Source organism: Gavia stellata, chromosome 15 (genome assembly GCF_030936135.1).
Source record: "Gavia stellata isolate bGavSte3 chromosome 15, bGavSte3.hap2, whole genome shotgun sequence".
In the NCBI taxonomy this organism is placed as follows: domain Eukaryota; kingdom Metazoa; phylum Chordata; class Aves; order Gaviiformes; family Gaviidae; genus Gavia; species Gavia stellata.
In genome coordinates, this window is record NC_082608.1 from 21,923,740 (window position 1) to 21,943,341 (window position 19,602).

Genomic DNA, 19,602 nt, shown 5'->3' on the forward strand with positions numbered 1-19,602 from the left:
CTCTCGTCCGCGGTTTCCCGGCGAGGCGGAGGTAGAGAGGCAGAGCCCCAGTGCGGAGCGGGGCCGGGGGCACATGGGGACACGCGCGGTGGGAAGGGAAGGGCAGGGCTGGGATGGACACCCGGGAGAGCAGGTGGCCCCGCAGCAGGTGCATCTGCAATACTCTTATATATTACCTCTTCTCAGGAAACGTAAGAAAAATAGACAATATTACCTATGTCACACCATAAATAAAGTGAACAGTCACTCGAGGGGCACCCGGCAAAGCTCACAGCCTCGGGGTGCACGGGACCCACCCGGGGGGATGCACCGAAACCTTGGGGTGCACAGAAAGCCCCTGGGGGGGGATGCACCAAGGTCTTGGGGTGCACAGGAACCCCCGGGGGAGGGATGCACCGAAGCCTTGGGGTGCACAGAACCCCCCTGGGGGGATGCACCAAGGTTTTGGGGTGCACAGAAACCCCCCGGGGGGATGCACCAAGGTCTTGGGGTGCACAGAAACCCCCCAGGGGGATGCACCAAAGCCTTGGGGTGCACAGAAAGCCCCTGGGGGGGGGATGCACCAAAGCCTTGGGGTGCACAGAACCCCCCTGGGGGGATGCACCAAGGTCTTGGGGTGCACAGAACCCCCCCGGGGGGGTGCACCAAGGTCTTGGGGTGCACAGAAAGCCCCCGGGGGGGATGCACCGAGGTCTTGGGGTGCACAAAGCCGCAGCAAGGCTCGGTGCTGGTGGCACGGGGCCGGTAACGTCATGCACCAAGCTCTGCGGCACCGCGGCACGGCATGGCACGGCCGTCGCAGGAGGCAACCGTGAAGGCAGCGCCGGCAGCCGGGCCCCTGGGTGACTGGCAACACAACCGACCCGGCCCCAAGCCCTTCCCTCCTCTTCCTCCCCTACAGAAAACACACAGGATGGTTTTTGCAAATGCGGAAAAACTACAGCTCCTATCGAGCACACGACTTCTGTTCGCCTCCGGCCAGCCTCGCTCCCCCACGCCACAGCCTCCAGCGGGTTCTCATCATCTTTTATTTGGCAAATGTCTCTTATTATTATCACTATCATCATTATTATTATTATTTTTTGGACCTCTGCAAAACACTATTTACATTCACATTAGCGTACAGCACTCCTGCCCCGCGCGGGGCTTCCCTCCTCGGAGCCAGGGGACTTTCCGTATTGCACTCCCGTCCTCTGCGCTTTGTACAATGATGCGAGAAATACAAAATAATCGACATCGTCCTTGGCTGCCTCCTCGGCCGGGAAGGAGGCCTCGCTCGCTTTCCTTTTTCCTCTTAAAAATCCTTGCAAAATAAATCCAACGCGGGGTGTGGGAGCAGCCCGGCAGCGAGGGGCTGGGGGAGTCCGGCCGCAGGCGGCCCCCGACAGCTTCGGGAAGGGAGAAAACCCCAAATCTGTCTTTTAATCTCTTTTTTTTTTTTTTTTTTTTTAATTCTCTTTTTCCAGGGCGGCGGCGGGCAGAGGTAGAGATGTGCCGGCTCCGGCTGCGCCCACCCGGGCGGTTCTCAGCCACCGTCTCCCCCTCCCACGCCTCGGGGGCTGGGGTTCTTAAAAACAAAAAAACCACCTTTTTTTTTTTGCTTTATTTTAATAGAAACTCTTTAAAGCCCCGGGGGCGCGTCCATCCATCCTTGCGGGGAAGGGAAGGAAGCGACAACAGAACGAAACGAACTTTGGCAGTGGAGAGATGTTTGGATCTTCCTTGGTTTTGGATTTCCTTTGGAGCAGAGGTGAGTCTGGTCTGTTCTTGGCTAGCTAGCAAGGTAGTTACAGGTGAGCGTCCGTCACGCGGCTTGACTTGGCGTCGTCTGGTTTTTGGATTTTTCTTTTTTTTTTCTTTTTTTTTTCTTTTCCCTTTTTTACAATTTCTTACTTAAAGCCAGAGAGTCCGATGTTTTCTTTTTTATTTTCTTGGTTTTTCTTTTTTTACAAAAAAAAAAAAAGAAAAAAAAAAGGAAGAGAGAGACGAAGAAAAGAAGTTTCTTTCCTCTTTCAAGCGAGCCCCTCGGCAGCGCCAATGTGGGTCAGGGCTGGCCCGGCCTCTCCCCACGTCACAGCGTGGTGAGGCTGCAGCCAAATCCCTCATCCGGAAAGAAAAAAAAGGAAAAAAACCCCAAAACAACAAAAAAACCTGAACCAGAATCCCCCAACCGATAGAAAACCAACGGAAAAAGCCAAAAAAAAGACCGAAGAGAGAACAGAGAAGACCGGTATTTGCCTTAACTCCACTTAAAGCCCAGTTTGAGGATCCGTGAGGATTATTTGTGAGAGCTAGAGAGGTCGTTTCGGAGGTCACACGAGTCAGGTAGCTGAGGAAATTGCATCGAGTGCAGTCCGTGTCTTTTGGAGAGCGGTGGTAGCAGCGGCGGCAGCGGCGGCAGCGGCAGTCCGAGGGCGGCTCAGCGGGACGCGCTCTCCAACGGAGCTGGGGTGGCCGGCGTGCCGGCTCGGGAAGCGGCCGCCGAGCCCGTCTCGCTGGGGCTGCTGGCGATGGTGGCCACCCCGTCGGGCTGGCCCGGACCCGGCGGCAGCCCCACGCCGGCGGTGGGGGCGGCGGGCGCCGGCAGCCCTTGCAGAGTCTGCCCGCAGACGTGGTGGTGCTTCTCCCAATCCTTGTGCTGGCAGAAGGAGCCGCAGTAGCGGGCGGTGTTGCAGCCGCTGCAGGTCTCGCTCGCTTTGCGCCCGCAGTTCCAGCAGCTCTGCGGGGATGCAAAGCCGAACCTCAGCCCCACATCGTGCGCCCCCATCCCAGACCAACGACCCCCATCCTGGACCATGCACTCCATCGTCCCAGACCGTGCACCCCCATCCCGGACCAGTCAACCCTATCCTGGACCATGTCCCCCTGTTTGGGACCATACATCCCCATCCTGGACCATACACCCCCATCCTGGACCATACACCCCCATCCCGGACCACGCACCTGCGTGCCAGACCATGCACATCGTCCCAGACCGTGCACATCATCCCGGACCATGCATCCCCACTCTGGACCATGCACCTCCATCCCAGCCTGTGCTCTCCCAACCTGGACCATGCACTCCTGTCCTGGACTGTGCCCCTCCATCCTGGACCATACTCCCCCATCCTGGACCATGCACGTCAACCTAGACCAGACATCCCCATCCTGGACCGTGCATCCCCATCCCAGACTATGCTCTCCCCATCCTGGACTGTGCACCCCATCCCGGACTATGCACCTCGGCCCGCACTGTGCACCCCATCCCCAGCTCGGTGCAAGAAATCCCCTCCTCTGCCCATCCTGTGGCACTGCCGCAGCCCCCCCGGTACCCACGCTCGCACGCACAGATGCTGCAAACTTGGTTGCAAAAGGAGCAGGTCCCAAACGCCCGCGCTGCCACCGTCCCCATCCCCCCCGGCTCGCCCCCGCCGGCCCCCACCTCGCTCGAGTCCTCCTGCTGATTGATGACGGTCAGGGCATCCTCCGAAGCCTGGCGCTTGGCCTCGGCCAGGGCTCGCTCCATCTTGGCTCGCTCCGTCGTGATCAGCTCGTGGGCTTTCCGCTCGGCGTCCGACACGGCTTTCTGCAGCTCGGACATGGCCTGGCGCTTCACCTCGTTCACAGCTTCTTCTGGAAGGAAGGCGGTCGAGCGTGGCACGCGGTGTGCCGGCACCCCAGCCCTGGCTCCGCGCATCCCCATCTGCAGCAGCACCACGGGAGGGCTGCGAGCATCCACCCCGTGCCGCAAACCCACCCCGACCCCCTCCAGCCCTGCCGGCACCCCGACGCAGCACGGGGAGGGGATGGGGCAGAGACCCTGTGAGCTCAGCGCGCCGATGGGCGCCGGTGCCCACCCCGCACTCACCAGCCTTCCTCCAGATCTCCTCCGGCATGTACCCAGAGAGGGGCCGCGGCGCGAACTCCCGGTGAGCGTCTGCGAAGGAGAGGGGACAATGCCATTAGGAGACGCCGTCCCCTTTGAACCCACCCGCCGGTGATGCCGGACACCTGGGGGAACGGCACGGGCCCCCCGGAGAGGGGTGCAGCCCCCCCGAACGCACCCCACGGCCCTAGGGGTCAATACCTAACTGGGGTGCCTCGGAGGCGGAGGAGCTGTTGTGGGGGCGGGCGGAGGGGGGGCTGCCTTTCTTCATGTCCTCGGCATCGCTGTAGCGCCGGATCCAGTGGTTGAGCTCCTCGCGGTCGGCTTCCTGGCACCTCCGCAGCACCGTCAGCGACCGGCGCGTCTTCTCCACCATGTCCATGATGCAGTTCAGCAGCTGTGGGGGGGCAACGTCAGGGTGTGGGGGGGGGCTCTGCTGCAAGCAGCTGGGGGGCTACGGTGCCCGGCGCTGGGGGGGGATTCAGGCTATGCCAGGCTGTGCCGGGGCCGGTGTGTCATTCTGGCTGCGGGGAGCAGAGGATGCTCGGGAGAAAAACCCTGGGGGGCACATGGTGGGGATGGAAGACAAAGCAGGGGGGGGCAAAACACGATGCCAGCCCCGGGGGATGGCTGGGGGGGGGCACTACGTACGTTGTTGAGGTGTTTCCACTCCTCCGCCCACTCCCGGTCGGTGAGCCGGTGGTCGATCACCTCCTCCTGCCGCGTCCCGTGCACCGCTGCAAGGCAAACGCAGGGTGGGGGTCAGCCCCCGCAGCACCCCTCTCCCTGGGGGGGGCGGGGGGCTGCCCCAGCGCATGGGGACGCCGCCACTCACCGGCGGGCCGCTGGCGCTCGCGGAGCTCCCGGGGGTCGGGGTGGCGGTAGGCGTCGCGGTAGTGGTGCGCCATGGCCATGTCCTCCAGGCGGTAGTGCTGGGGCAGGGGGGGGGCGGCGGGGGGGTGCCCCAGCCCGTTGGGCGGGTGGCTCAGCCCGTTGCTGGGGCTGTAGCGCTGCGCCGGGCTCATGGTGCACGGCCGCTTGCTGAGGTGCTCGGGGTGCAGAGGGTCTCGGTCCAAACCGTTCTCTTTGGTCCTGGGTGGAGGAGAGGAGGTCGGTCCCCGCTGGGCACCAGTGCCCGCCACCGCCCCGGGGAGGGGTGGCAGGGATGCGTCCCCGAAAAAATACCCCACGTGCCCTCCCCGCGCCGGCTCGTACCTGTCTGGCGTCCTCCTCTTGCCGCTCTCGCCCACCTCCAGGAGCAGGTCGGAGGAGTCGATGGGAGAGGAGGCGTTGGCGTCCAGCAGCAGCTGCTCGTGCTGGGCCAGGTACTGGGCCGGGGTCTGCTTGGCCATGCGGGCGCAGTGCAGCAGCTCCCGCTGCAGCAGCGGCAGGTTGGCCTGCGAAGGGAGCGAGAGTCCAGTCCACGGCCCCGCAGACCCCTCCGGCCCGGCACCCAGCTGGCTCAGAGCACCCTGCAGAGCCCGGCTGCCCGAGCGCAGCCCCCCGGCACAGCATGCCTTTGCCCCCAGCCCGATCCCTTTGGGGTCCTGCTCACCTTCCCCAGGGGGGACATCCTTGGGACCCCACTCGCTGCAGCATGCCCGGGCCAGCTGGGCTGCTGGCGGGGGGACACTTGTGGCACCCCGCAGGGTCCGGCCACGTGCTGGCACGTGTACAGCTTCAAGCGAGCCCTCCTGCATCCTGGCAGGGGCTGCAGAGCATCATCCCCCGGCCAGGTCGGCCACCTCTGCCACGCCGTCCCCACAGCTCTCACCCTGGGGACCTGAGCCCTCAGGGCACCTCAGGGACAAGGCTGGGATGGGGGGACAGGAGCATCCCACCGGGTACCGCAAGGCCAGCACCCCCCAGGAGGCTTTGGGATGCTGCTGCATCCCTGGGGCCACATCCTGGGTGGATGCGGGCTGTGGGGACGGACGGGATGCAGTGCATGCCCCAGCACAGGTCCCCAGCCTATCCTGCACCCGTGGGGCACGAGGGCCGGCTGTGAACTCCCCACCCACCCACCATGTCCCCCCCAGTGCCGTGGCCCCTAGGAGCACGCAGAGCAGCAAGAATTAAGCAGCAGAGACCCCTTTCTGCCCGGGCGCTCTGGCTGCCAGCTCTCATTTTCCCTTTAGGCAGCTGATCCGCAGCCAATCCCCCCATCTGTCGGACACGTTAGCGCCCGAGCCGGAGATGCGCGCTGCGGCGAGCGGGGCCGGACCCTCCCCTTCCCCAGCCGGGGCGGGGGGGAACAACCCCAGAAAAACAAGCAAGCCCCCGAGTCTGGGAAACACGCCGAGCCCGGCTGGTTGCAGTTAGGATAATGAGAAACATCTGGAGCCCGCGGTGGGAACAGCTGGGAGCGGGGTGCCAGGGCGGCCGGCGGGGCCGCAGCACGCTTGGCAGCGGGACAGCGGGGACGGCTCCCAGCCCGCCCCGAGCTGCGGGGCCACCAGCGCCCGCTGGCACCCCGCAAGCCGCACGGCTGGGGATGCAGCCTCCTCCCGTGGACCCCACACTCCCCTGCAAACCTGGGCAGGAGGGTGAGGGGGCTCTGCCGTCCCCCCCCGCCCGGCTCAGCCCTGCCCGTTTTGGCTCTGCCTTCCCCTGCCAGGAGCAAAGCGCTCCAGCAGCTTTGCAGGCAGATTCCAGCCGCGAGCACGGACCTCCGCTCCGGGGGGCCGGGGAGGGAGAGGTGGAAAAGGGGCTTTTTTTGCACTTTTTTGTTATTCCTCTGCTAACGAGGGACAGGCGACGCCGGGCTTGAACATCTGCCGGCAGCGCCGGCGCTGCCAGGCGTGCCAGCGGTCGGAGAATCCCACCAGAGCAGGGTGACAGTGCAGAGTCAGCATGAAATTAAAAGGCAAATAAAAAAAGGGGGATTTTTAATGAATTGCAAATGGTTACCAGCTGGGCCGACCCCCTCGCTTTATTGCAAACAGCCCCGGCCTCGTGTGACTCCACACGTGCGAGGGGCTGGGTGTGCAGGGGGGGACACGCGTGCCCGGGGGACGCGGGCAGTCCCACAAGCAGCTGCCAGCCCCGACCCCAAAGCCGCCACCCCGCCCCGAATCCCCCATTGGCGACGCTAACCCCGATGTCCCCGCGGCGTCCTGCCTGGGGCACCCACCTTGAGGAAGGGGATGACGAAGGGTCGCAGCGGGAAGTTGGTGGCCTCCTGGAGCTTGGCGTGAAACTCCTCAATGGTGAGCGTGGAGTTCTGCGGAGACAGCCCGGGCTCAGCGCCGCCAGCCACGGCCCCCTGCCTGCCCCGCACCCCCCGGGGGGATGCTTTGCTGTTTTCTCCCCCATTTCTGCTCCTCTGCCTGCTCTGTCATGCTCAAGGGAAAACCACGCTCAAGGGAAAACCAGGCTCAAGGCTTTGCTGGCGATGCCAGCAGCGGGGACTCAACCGTGCACCGTGCCCACCCAGGGCGCTGTGCAGATCCCCGGAGATGCTGCAAAGAGAGCCCCCATTTTTCCAGGATTTAGGTCAATCCAGTACCAACAGGACCCTCTTTTCCTTTTAGCAGCACCTCCATCCCGAAAGGAAAATGCAGGATCCCCAGACGGGGCGTCACCCCACCACCCCGGGGCTGACCCCGCATCCGGCAGACGTACCACGAGCCCCAGGACGAGGGTGCGCACCCGCTCCCCGATCTCGGGGGAGATGTCGTTGCCGAACTGCTGCAACGTGGTGAGGAAACGCTTGAGCTTGGAGAGCTGGCGGGCGCCGCAGGCCGGCGGGAGCTGGTGGGTGGAGAGGGAGGCGGTGGAGGAGGTGGCCGGCCCGTTGCTGAACCCATTGGGGGTGGACGGGGCCCCATTGATGGCAGTCGGCGAGTGGCTGCTCCCGTTCATCACTGCGAGGAGAGAGGGGACAGGAGGTCAGAGCGCGCGGCCGTAACCTGGCACCTCAGGGACAAGGCTGGGATGGGGGGGACAGGAGCATCCCACCGGGTACCGCAGGGCCAGCACCCCCCGGGAGGCTTTGGGATGCTGCTGCATCCCTGGGGCCGCATCCTGGGCGGATGCGGGCTGCGGGGACGGATGGGATGCAGTGCATGCCCCAGCACAGCGTGGGCCTGATCCTTCTCCTTGACATTCAAGATAGCCAAGAGAAGGGGCTCCATCCTGCCCCTCTGGGAGCTGCTCAGCACCCTCCAGGGAGAAGCCACAAGCTGTTTTCCATGGAGCCCAGCCTGGCTTGTGGCACGCCAGCGCCTCTGGCCTCACTGCCCAGGTGGAGAGGACAGGAGCTGCCCAGAGCACCCTGTGCCAGGGGACCCCAGGGAGGGACATCTGGGGGTGCCAACCGGCGGTGTGGCGGGTCCCTCGTTCCCGCACCAGCCCTCTGCGCAGACCGCGGGAGTGCAGGGACCTTTCCGCGGCCGGCACGGGCGATGGCACACGTCACCCCAGCTCCCGACAGCGCGCCGCTCCGCGGCACCCAGGCATGCACCGCGCCTCTCCCCGCGGTGTGCCGGGCACCCGGCTCCTGGGATCACACTAACCTTGCGGTCCCTGCGCCGCCCTGCCTGCTTTGGCGGGCTCCTGCTCGCTCTACGGCCGGGCAAGTATCAGCCGCCCGCTAAAGAGATGCCGAAAATAACCCGGCGGCCACAACTGCTTTTATTCCCGCGACAGGTGCGTTACTAAGTTAGACGCCGCACATGTCCCTTCGGCCGGACCGGGGCTGGGGTTCGCATCCCCGTGACCCGCCGGGGCAGGGCGAGGGGCTGGCGCAGGGGAGCACGCCCTGCCCGAGCTCCCCACCACGGCACCGTGCCCCCCGCGGGACCCTGCGCCTCCCGGGGCGGCTGCGGCTGCGGCTCGGGTCTCTCATGAGAGCGGATGCTTCATTTTACTTACAAAGACAGACCATCGACCATTTCAAGCAACCATGAAAACGGCCGCGAGGCAGAAACGTCGGAGGGCCAGCGTCTCGATCTGCAAGCAAAATAAAACACGCTATGATGAGAGAGCAGAGGGGGCAGCTCTCGGCCGGGGGTCCCTGCAGGCAACGCTCCTCGACGGCGGGCACAGCAGGGGCACGCGTGCCGTGGGCGAAGCCGCCCGGACCCAGGCGTGCCGGGGATGGAGCCGGGTCCCTGCATCCCGCCGCAGCCGGAGGGAGGGCTCGGGGGATGCTCGGCTGCCTAACGCGGTCCCCGCATTTCGGGACCACCCCTGCGCAGCCCCAGCACAAGGGGCAGTTTGCAACATTTCCCCGAGACCAAGAACAACCAAAACACCGTCGCGTTCCGGGCCGAGCCACGGCGGAGAGGCTACCTGCACCCCCAGCCCCGCGTCCTGCGCCGAGCCGAACCCAGGGTGCCACATCTGTCGCAGGGCTCGGATTAAAAAGCAAAACCCCTCAGAGCGCAGCCGAGCGCAAACTGATTTCTAATTAGAGAGCATCTGGCCGGGAGGGTGGCGGGGCCATGGCAGGGCGCAGCGGCTGCTGGGGGGCTGCGGCTCGGGGGGTTGGTTTAGGGGTGGTTTTTTCCCTGCTGGGGTTTCTAAGCAAGAAGCAGCTACGAGCAAACCCCCTGCGCGCGCACGTGCCTGGGATACGTCTTGGAGGAGCTGGAGCAACCCTCACTAGGGCCACCGCCGCTCCTGCCGGGGGGACCAGCCTTGGCCCCTGCCCACCCGGATCCTGCCCCGCGTGTGCCTTGTCCAGCCGTGTGCCGGGACGGTGACTCCGGCACAGGGACCAATCCCTGGTGCAAGCCCTGTGGGCGTGCAACGAGCCCATGTGCCACCGGTGCAACCAGTGCGTCTGGGCTGCCCCAAGTTCAACGATGATACAGAGACTGAGGACTCGGACCTCGAGTCCCCACGAAGTCCCCCTGATGCCACCATGCTGTGGCCTGGGCAGGGAAAGGACATCCCTGCCACTGCAGCTCGCCATGACGCGTCCCTGCCATGGCTGGGTGCCACACGCAGACGGGCAGACAGGTCCCCACGTGCCTGGGACCCCCAACAGGGCCAGCTCCGACCCACGGGGACTCCCCCTGCCCGCAGCATCCTCCGCCTGCGGGTGAGAGTGTCCCGAGCCGTGCGCTGCTCTGTGCCACCATTTGGTGACCATGCGGCAAGGAGACCGGGACATCCCTGTCCCCAAGCACCTCGCAGGGCACGACTGGCAATGGGCAGTGCCGGAGTGCACCCCATAGGCACATGCATGACCTGGGGCTCGGGGCGCACAGCCCAAAGTCCTTCTCCAGTGCAAGGATGAGTAATGCCACCCCACGGTGTGGCCAGGACCACGCTGGGGTCTGAGGACACTGCCGGTCCCAGATGCAGCGTGTGACCCAGAGGCGAAGGGAGCTGGGCAGCCTCCCTGCGTGACATCCTGTCCCCGTCCCAACCGGCAGCCTGGTACTCACTGGTGTTTGGCGTGAAGGAGGGGTGGCGCGTGGCTCCCTGCGTGACGGCCGGCGGCGGCGGAGGCATGCTGGGCGGCGTGGTCCTGGACTGCGTCTTCACGTCAGCCGGCGAGTCGGGCATGGTGGCGGCCCGTGTCTCCGTGTTATCTGCGGGGAGAGGGCACAGGGCGGTGAGCCGGGTGTGCCGGGCAGTGCCGCGCTTCCCCTCCTAATGGGCATCAGCTCAGGGGCAGAGGGGACCCTTGGGGACCTCGGGCTGGCCTGGGCATCTCCGATCCCTGGCGCAGGGTGGTGTGGCTCGCGGCAGGATGGCAGCAACCCTCGCTCCGGGCAGAGCTCAGGCAGGAGGGACGGTGCCTGGTGCCTGCAGGATGATGGGGATGATGACCGACCTCCTGTGCATCTGCACAGTGGTGGGGAGGATGCCCCGTGCCCGGTGAGGATGCAGGGTGGTGGGGACAGGGCAGGGCACCACTTGGCCCCTGCAGCGCCAGCTCTGCCCCGCGCATGGGGCACGGCACGGCCCAGCACACAAACAGCGTGTGTGTCCCTGCAAAGCCATCGCTGTCACATCGCGGCACCCTCCCGCCAGCGGTTACCTGCCCTCGTCTCGGGAATCCCCGGCTGCCCGCCAAACCCTCGCCGTCCCCGGCAGCTATGCGCAGGGCTGCCGTAAGCCCAGGCAGAGGTTACGCACAGGCAGTAAACCGTGGGTTCGTTATGGCCGGTGCTTGGTGGCTGTCCTCCTGCAGCCCCGGCAAGCCCTACGAGGTGCCGGATCCTGCAAACCGGGGAGCGCGGGACTCCCTGCCATCGCCACACTGGGCTCCCCCCAGGCATCGCTGCCTCCCTCCCGCCGCCCTGCGCTTGCAACCCCAAATAACACCCGGCAGCGGCATCCCCGGGAGAAACGCGCCAGCACCGTTCACTCCAGGCGGCAGCAGCACGGCCCCGGTGCAAGGTTTTGGCCCCGCGGCCGCTGCGCCGGGTGGTGACGGGTGACCACAAGTGCGGGCAGCTGCGGTGGTCCGTCAGTGCGCCCGAGCCCGTGCCGCCACCACCGCCGGCCCCAGCCAAAGAAGGAAGCAGCCGCCACGGCCGGCCCCGGCCCCGGGGTCCCTGCTGCGCCCCGGCACACTCCCCGCCAGGCACGGCTGGTAAACACTAATCTAATATGCATGCTTAATCCGCTGCAACTGTTGTGAGATTAATTGAACCCTGTAAGAGCACATTGTCCGGGCTAAATAAAACCAGGGCCTCATCCCAAGCAAGATGCTATCGGGGCTTGTGCCGCAGCAGACGCCGTGCAGGGAGGACCAGGAGATGGGAGAGCCAGTGGCAAGGGCCAAACTCTCGGGCGGTCACCACCGTGGTCCCACACCATCCTCCCGGACGGCTCCGGCACCATGGGAACATCCCCACGCAGCGGTTTGAGCCTCTCAGGATGCATCATAATCCCGCAGACGTCTGGATGTGCATGCTCCGGTTTCCCTTTCCTTGCCCCCTTCTCCCACTCCAGCCTCAGGAAAAACCCCCAAGACCAAGCAGCATCCCTCCCCTTAAGACACCGGTTACTTTACAGGGCCTGCCAAAATAAACAGTATATTTTGAAAAACACCTTTTAGTTCCTTTTCATGGACGTGTCCATGTCTGGGCAAGGCTTTTCCAGCCTTCCAGGCTTCCCCTGTGAATCAGTGGAGCAGGATCCAGCCCTGACAGCAGAGGACGAGCCACGAGCGTGCGCAGAGTGTGACCCAGACTGGGTGGCTGCATCTGCACAGCCACAGAGCCTTGATCCGCCGGGTGCCCACACGATCCCTCCCGGGCTCGGCATCCCCTGGGCATTGCCAGCTGCCCAGCTCAGCAAAGCACGACCTGCATTGCCTCTGCCTGCCAGCTTTTGCCTGCAGCAGGCAGGGCCAGCACCTCCCTGTGACGCAGGGCTCCGCGTGGGCACCACTGCCATCCCCTCGCCCTTCTTGCCCCCTCCGAACCCGGGGTTTGCACCACGGGGTGCTGGCGGGCATCGCACACCGACCGCGGCGCAGCGAGGCATTGCAACACGCTCTTCACGTCTGCAACCGCCCGCGTGCTCGGCCCGAGGCCCCGGCTCTCCACGCAGCAGCCGCCGGGCATGGGGACAAGCCGCAGCAGCTTGGGGACAGCGTGGCAGCTTGCCTGGGTAAGTGCACCTGCGCCGGCTCCCAGCACGGAGGGGCTGCGCTGGCGGGTTTGGCTCTGCCGTTGCTTGCAGGGAGGGAGGAGGCCGCAGGCTGCAAGATGCTCGCCCCAGCCTGCATCCCTGGCACGGTCCCTGGCACCATCCCCATCCCTGCCTGCATCCCTGGCACCATCGCTGCCTGCATCCCCATCCCTGCCGGCATCCCCATCCGTGCCGGCATCCCTGGCACCATCCCTGCCGGCATCCCCATCCCTGCCAGCATCTCCGGCACCATCCCTGCCTGCATGCCCATCCCTACCTGCATCCCCATCCCTGCCAGCATCCCTGGCACCATCCCTGCCTGCAACCCCATCCCTGCCGGCATCCCCATCCCTGCCTGCAAACCTGGCACCATCCCTGCCTGCAACCCCATCCCTACCAGCATCCCTGGCACTATCCCTGCCTGCATCCCCATCCCTGCCTGCAACCCCATCCCTGCCTGCATCCCTGGCACCATCCCTGCATGCATCCCCATCCCTGCCTGCATCCCTGGCACCATCCCTGCATGCAACCCCATCCCTATTGGAATCCCCATCCCTGCCAGCATCCCTGGCACCATCCACTCCTGCATCCCCATCCCTGCCTGTTTCCCCACCCCCCTACGCTGTCCTGCCTCCGTACGCATGCCCACAGTGAGCGAAAACATGGATACACTCGTTCTGGCACCGACATTGCTTTTCCACAACTTCCCATCGGGAGGAAAGTTTCCACAAGGCTGAGCAAACACCCGGGGAAACGGAGCCTGGCTGTGTTTTTTCTTGTCTTTTCCTTTTTTTTCCTCTAAGTCATAAATTTTCCCCGAGGTGTTTGCAACCCAAACACCGCTGCACGGGCACGGGGACGAGGGACGGCCCCAAATCCAATGGGATTTCTCAGTGCCCGAGCCCAGAAATTCCCAAAACAAAGAGAGCCCGGGATGCCTGCAGGATCCAGCTGCGGCACCAGCCTTGGCCCTTTGCAGGATGGGATGAGCTCCGTGGTAGGCAAAGGTGGTTTCAGGGGGCACAGTGCAGCCTCCCAGCAGCACCTCCAAAAAATAACTCCCAACATGACTCAAACTCCACTGGAATTTTTTTTTTCTTTCTTTTTTTTTTTTTTTCCCCCTTTCTTTGGGGTAATTTGTCCCAGCCGCTCGGGGCTGTGTCTGTTTTCCTCCATCTGGTTTCCATTAGGCCTGTGCAGCCCAGATGAATAAGTAATAATATAAAAATAAAAGGATTAGTATTTTCTCCTTGGCTGGCTGGAGCAGGCGTCCCCCGCCCTGCCTCCCGGGGCCAGCGGATGCCGGACCCCCGCACACCCCCGTGCGACCCCGAGCCCCCCATTTGTCACACCGGAGGGTTTAACCCCCGGCACACTGGCCCGGGCACGGTCCCCGCTGGGGTGACATATCAGCGTGGCCGCTACCGGCTGATAAAGCCTGGCTTGGCCCCGGGTTTGCCCGTGGCACCCGGCCCCACGCCGCCCCGGCAGCACCGCAAGGGTTGGGGTTTGTGACCCCGCTGGGTGCTGGCAAGCCCCGAATTGCTCACCCCGGCTTGTGCATCGCTCTTCCCGGGTGGAAGCTGTGGGAAAGCCTCGAGGGGCCTGTTAGCTGGTCCCCTGCCTCCCACCGGCGCCGGGGCAGGGGGTCTGCTCAGCTGCGTGCTCCCCCGCAGGCAGCGCTGGAAAGCACCAATGCATGGCACTGTGCGGCTGCGCACGCGGGTGGGCACCAACGCACAGCACCGTGCGGCCGTGCACGCCAGCAGGCACAAACACATGGCATCCTGCAGCCATGCATGCTGGCAGACACCAACACGCAGCATTATGCAGCCATGCATGCCAGCAGACACCAACGCACAGCATCCTGCAGCTGTGCATGCTGGCAGACACCAACGCACGGCATCCTGCAGCTGTGCATGGCAGCAGACACCAACGCACAGCATTATGCAGCCGTGCATGCTGGCAGGCACCAACGCACAGCATTATGCAGCCGTGCACATTGGCAGGCACCAACCCATAGCATCCTGCAGCTGCACATGCTGGCAAGCACCGACGCATGGCATCCTGCAGCTGCACATGCTGGCAAGCACCGACGCACAGCACTGGGCAGCCGTGAACACTGGTGGGCAGCCCCAGCACCCAGCAGCCCGGTGCCGAGGGCCGGGGCCCGGCAGCCAGCCTGGCCCAGTGTCTGCTGTTTCCCACAGCCCCGGGGAGCCCGTCCCGCCGCTGCCGGCTGTGCCCCCGTCCGGGGTACCCGTCCTCCCCAGGCGGCGAGCGGCCCCTGCTCTCTGCAGCCTTGGGCAGGGCCAGGGAGCCGCTGGGGATGGAGACGGGGATGTGCCAGCTCCGGGGTGAGCCCGATGACTGCGGAGCACCCAGGCTGGCTGCTCTCCTCTCCACCTCCCCAGGGACAGGGATGGAGAGGGCAGGGAGCTCCAGCTTCCCACAGCCCTTCCTTCCCAGGCTGGGCGAAGCTTCCCGGGCGAGGAAGGGGTTAAAAGGGAATTAAAAGACCAGCATCCTTCATGCTCTCCAAATGGCCACAAATGAAATCCAGATGCTGGAGGCGACGTCTCCTGAAGCCAGGCTGCCTCCGAAACAAAGGCAGGCAAGCATTCCTGCTTCTCAGCTGCCGCTGCCACGGGGGCCAAGAACAACTCCCCGATAAGATGGCGAGGGACCGAGCCGTCCCAGCTGGAGCGCGTTAGGGAAGCGCGCAGCACCGGCGGCCAGGCAGCAGCGCCGGCCACGTGCACGAGCCCGGCAGAGGCGGTGGGAGCTGCAGGGAACCGTCATCTCCCTCCTCCCGTGCACCCACCCTGATCCCCTCCCGGGGGACGGGGTGACGATGGGAGTAGGTGACAGCAGGCAGCTTGGAGGTGGCTCATCCCCAATTGCACGCGGAGGGGGAGAGCGCAGGATGGCGGCGGAGGGATGCTGGAGGGATGCTGCCCACCCCCAGCAGTTATCCCATTGCCAGCGTGTCCCATGTGCACGTTTTGGGGAGCCGGGGTAGAGGGGGGGGCATGATCCAAACCCCAGAACTTGTCAGCACAAACGAAGCCTTTTAAAAGGAAATCCAATTAATTAAACCCTCTGCACAACATGTAAATGAACCCGGCTTCGGCCGGCTCCAGGCCCGGCGAGGCGCTTGCAGGCGCGCTGCCGCGGGGAGCTCTCGCTGCAGGTAATGGCCGCGGCGAGGACGACGGGGCACAGATGTTCTCGGCAGTGCCGGGGGAGCGCTGGCAGCGGAGCCCAGCCCTGCCCGGCACCTGGGCCCTGCCCGCACTCCTGCCTGCAGGCAGGGATGCTCCCAACGATCGATGTTCATGCCCGGAGCGATGCAAATCTTGCTCTGCCCAGCTCCTCCAGCCGGGGCGATGGTGGCAGCCCAGCCCAGCCCAGCATGGGTGACCGTGCCATGCCAACCAGCCCACGAATTCGGGTATTGCCCCTGCGGTTTAGTTCGGCTGCTCAGCTGAGCGGGACCTGCCATCCTCGCACCGCCGCGGCAGCCCTTCGCACGGGTCAGCGAGCCAGCCTTTGTCCCTGCCATCCTCGCCCTGCCCATGAGTGTCCCGGGACGGGTCCCACGCCGCTGACCCGGGCTGGGACGCTCCCCAACCACCCAATGCTGGGAGTAAAGCGGGTTTCACCATCCTCAGACGCATCCCGATTTGCTTTGCTTTCCGCACAGCCCCATCGCGTGAGCAGCCCCCGGCCGCGCTGCCTGCACCAGTGATGACAACATCCCAGGGACGTCCGGTGCTGCCGGGGCACGCGCCACGGGCAACGCTCCTCGCTCGGCTCCAAGGCAGTGGCTGCTGACGGGGAGCCGGACGCCTCGTCCCCTTCCACATCCCCCATGCAGTGACAGCACGGCTCCGCGTGGGACGTCGGCACCCAGGGCCACGCTCACCCCCACGCCCCAAGCCCAACAAACCCCATTTCTCAAGACACAACCAGCCAGCCAGGGACCCAAACCCGCTGCCTCGGCTCCGCACAGGCAGTGCCAGCCGGTTCCCGCTCCCCCCCGAGCCGGCGTGGCCGGGGAGGAGGGAGATGGGTTGGATTTTCCTCAAACCAACAACAAAAAAAAAAAAGCCAAAAAAAAAAAAAAGCGCCCTCTCTGTTTTACAAGCCTTCATTTGCTATTGTTTATGTAAACAGGTAAATTGTTTCGTATCTCAATTAAAAACATCTGCCACATAAATGAATACCAATTAACTCATCCTGTTTTTAATTACTCTGTTAATTACACACAGGCAGCAAAAAGGATGGCAGGGGAATAGGGAAAGCATGCTTACAACCCCCCCTTCCCACCTTGCTCTTGGCAAGGATCCGAAATGTGCCCAGATAATGATGGATTAGGGTGGCTGGTGAAAACCATGGCTCGTGGCCAGCTCCAGCGTGGCGGCTCCCTCCCAGCCTGGTCGGGTGCTGCCGGGGTGCCTCAAAGGGGTATTTCCCGGCACCCTCCCGAGAGGCACCGTGCCGCCCCGTTTCGGAAACCCCAGGCCCCGCGGGACACGCCGATGTCACCTGCGTCATCTCCCGTGCTGGCGGCAACCGCGGCACAGCCCAGCTGGCTTTCCCAGCACCGGCCCCACGTTTGCTCTCAAAACACGTCCCGGGGGAGAGAAACCTCGGGACGCTGAAGCGTGCGGGAAGGGTGGGAGGATGGAGGAGGCTTCGTGGGGACAACATCCTCATGGACCAAGCGCATCCTCGAGGCGCCCGTGCTGCTCCCGGGAGCCCTCCGGCTGCCGAGGGACAGCACCTCCGCGCAGGCACAGCGGCACGGGGTGGGTGCCATCCGCGAGCTGGGCTGGCGGTGATTGCCGAGGGACCCCGGGTGCCGTCAGCCCCTCACTCCCGCCCCCCCGGCTGCGGGAAGCTTTCCAAGCGAGCAGATGGGGCAGGGGAGCGGCGGCAGCGAGGAGGAGAGCAGAAAAGGCTATTTTCTCACGCTACATATTTTACAAGTCGAACATTTTGTGCATTTCAGCCTTGCCTGTAAAAGCATCTCGGGCTCAGCCCCGGGACTCGGCGTCGGAGCCTCTGAGTCAACAGCGGCTGGCGGCGACGTGGCCGGCCGGCCTGGAGAGGGGCCGGGCAGCGGGGTCCCCCCATGCAGAGGGTCAGGCTGGGGGGTCCCCCTGACCCACTGGCGCTGGAGGACCGGCACGATGGCCAATGACCCCACCAAGCCCCCCAGCCCGGGCGCAGCATCTGCCACTGTTGCTGCCTGTAGCGTTGCACCCTGGTGCCGCCGTCTGACCCATCCCGCCAGCAGCTCCGGGGCGGTGGGAGGAGGTGAGCACACACGTGCCCTCGCTGCTCCCCAGCTGCCTTACGCTCCTGGAAATTAAATATACTGGCTAAACACCGGGGGTAAACAGTGCCGTGGCCAGCCCGGCACACCTGGAGGCACGCAGGCGGCACGGGGCTGGGGCTGACCCCGCCAGCGGCACCGGCCGGAGCTGCCCCCCACCCGGGAACACCCACATCTCTGCTGCAAACCACCTCCCCGGTGCAAGGCCTATGGGTGCATCGCCGTGCATCCGCACCGGAAGGGCAACCGATCCACCAACGCGTTGCCAAAGGGGCACCCCAAAACCAAACCGATGCCCCAGAGCTGGACGCTCTTCGAGGGCGGGGAGAGGTTCAGCCTAAACCACCCTAATTTGGAATTTTTGCAGCCACGCAGCCACGTGCACAGGGACGCTCGTGTGTCCCTTGATGGCTGGAGCGGGGACAAGTGGCACGAGCAGCCGGGGGACTCGGGGCATTCCGGAGGCAGAGAGTGGCTGGGGAAGGGAAAACATCCCCCTCCACACGCCAGCGCCGGCGGGGAGCTCCCTGCGAGGTCCCTGCAGCGTGGGAACGCCGAGGCGCCGCTGGCTCCCCAGGGATGCTGGGCCGGATCCTGCCCCGCAGACGCCAGGATGGTAATGGCTCCGAGGGGGTGCTGAATCCAGCCGTGCATCCCCACAGCCTCTGGGCTGCTGCGTTACTGACTCCTCGTCTATTTTTTAACCACGGGCTCCATTTCAAGACGATTTTGCCGGTGTGAGATTGAATCAAACAGCACAGGAAAAAAATATTAATGAGAATTTTGCAAAATAAACAGGAAATCCCTTGGATGTTTTCTGGAAACGTTGGTCAGCATCTTCCAAAGGAAAGCTGCTTGTCAAGGTGGGGTTGCCCCTGGGGAGCCTGAGCGCGCCGGGAGGGACGGCAGAAAACAAGCTTCAGGAAATCTAAAAATAAACCCCGAACCGGGCAATGGCACTAAGGCCAGCAGTGCCTGGGCAGGGGGTTCTGCTCCGTGCCACCACCCTGGGCTCACCCCGCGCCGGCTATCACAAAGCTCGCAAGGACAGGCCCCAGCTTGGGGACCCCCCCGCCCTGTCCCCAGTCCGCTGGGGCAGTTTAATGCAGCTCCTGCCCGTGGTCCAGCTTGGAAAGCACGAGCCAGGGCTGCAGCATCCACCCCGCATCCCCTCGAGCCCAGCAGCAGCGTTTAATTCCACCTTTGCACCAAGCTCAGTGGTGCGACCCACGGGCTGCCCCCGCTCCCTCCCAGGGCCCAGGCAGCCCCGTGTGCAGGATCAGGCCCTAGATCAGGGACCAAAACCTTACGCACGCTGCGCTGGTCTGGCCAGGGGTAGAAGCAGCGTTGGTGCCGGGGGGGCTGGTGTGTCCCCCCGAGGGGGGGACCCGGCTCCCTGCCCCACTGCCAGCACTCACGCGTGCCTGACCGGCAGCCCTGCGCTCCCTGGCTGGCTCACCGGCAATCCGCTGCCCCCCATTAAGAGATGGAATAACGGACATTTACGGGATGCCTCTCCCCGGGGGTCCCGAGGCACCCCGCATCCCTTCCCTGGGCGGCCGCGGGGCAGGGGACACCGCACAGCCGTGGACAGAGAGCCGAACCGCCTCTAGACCGCGCCGGGGGTTTAAGCCGGCTGCTGGCAGTAAGCGGAGCCGAGACCCCATTTCCACGGCAAAGTCGGACGCCACGCAGCCACGCCACCTGGATCCTGCCCGGGGTTTTCCACGCCTGCAAACGACTGTGGCTTAGAAGCAGAAATCCGGGGAAGGGACGTGGGGGACATCGCACA

The 19,602-nt window shown here is 64.6% G+C and overlaps 1 protein-coding gene across 2 annotated transcripts; it reads right to left on the reverse strand.

The window, feature by feature from the left end:
* Positions 1-2,419: 2,419 nt before the first annotated feature.
* On the reverse strand, positions 2,420-10,417 carry CBFA2T3 (CBFA2/RUNX1 partner transcriptional co-repressor 3). 2 transcript variants are annotated; one of them, XM_059824665.1, is made up of 11 exons: positions 10,264-10,390; positions 8,741-8,818; positions 7,490-7,731; positions 6,999-7,088; positions 5,081-5,262; positions 4,701-4,957; positions 4,517-4,602; positions 4,067-4,262; positions 3,848-3,916; positions 3,422-3,612; positions 2,420-2,719 (listed from the first exon to the last, which is right to left on the reverse strand). In XM_059824665.1, exons 1-11 carry the CDS (start codon positions 10,382-10,384, stop codon positions 2,420-2,422), a joined length of 1,812 nt encoding a protein of 603 aa, XP_059680648.1. In that variant the 5' UTR covers positions 10,385-10,390. The 2 variants fall into 2 exon arrangements, with proteins under 2 accessions (XP_059680648.1, XP_059680649.1); XM_059824666.1 differs by lacking the exon at positions 8,741-8,818 and having other exon boundaries at positions 10,264-10,417.
* Between the last annotated feature and the right edge of the window lie 9,185 nt (positions 10,418-19,602).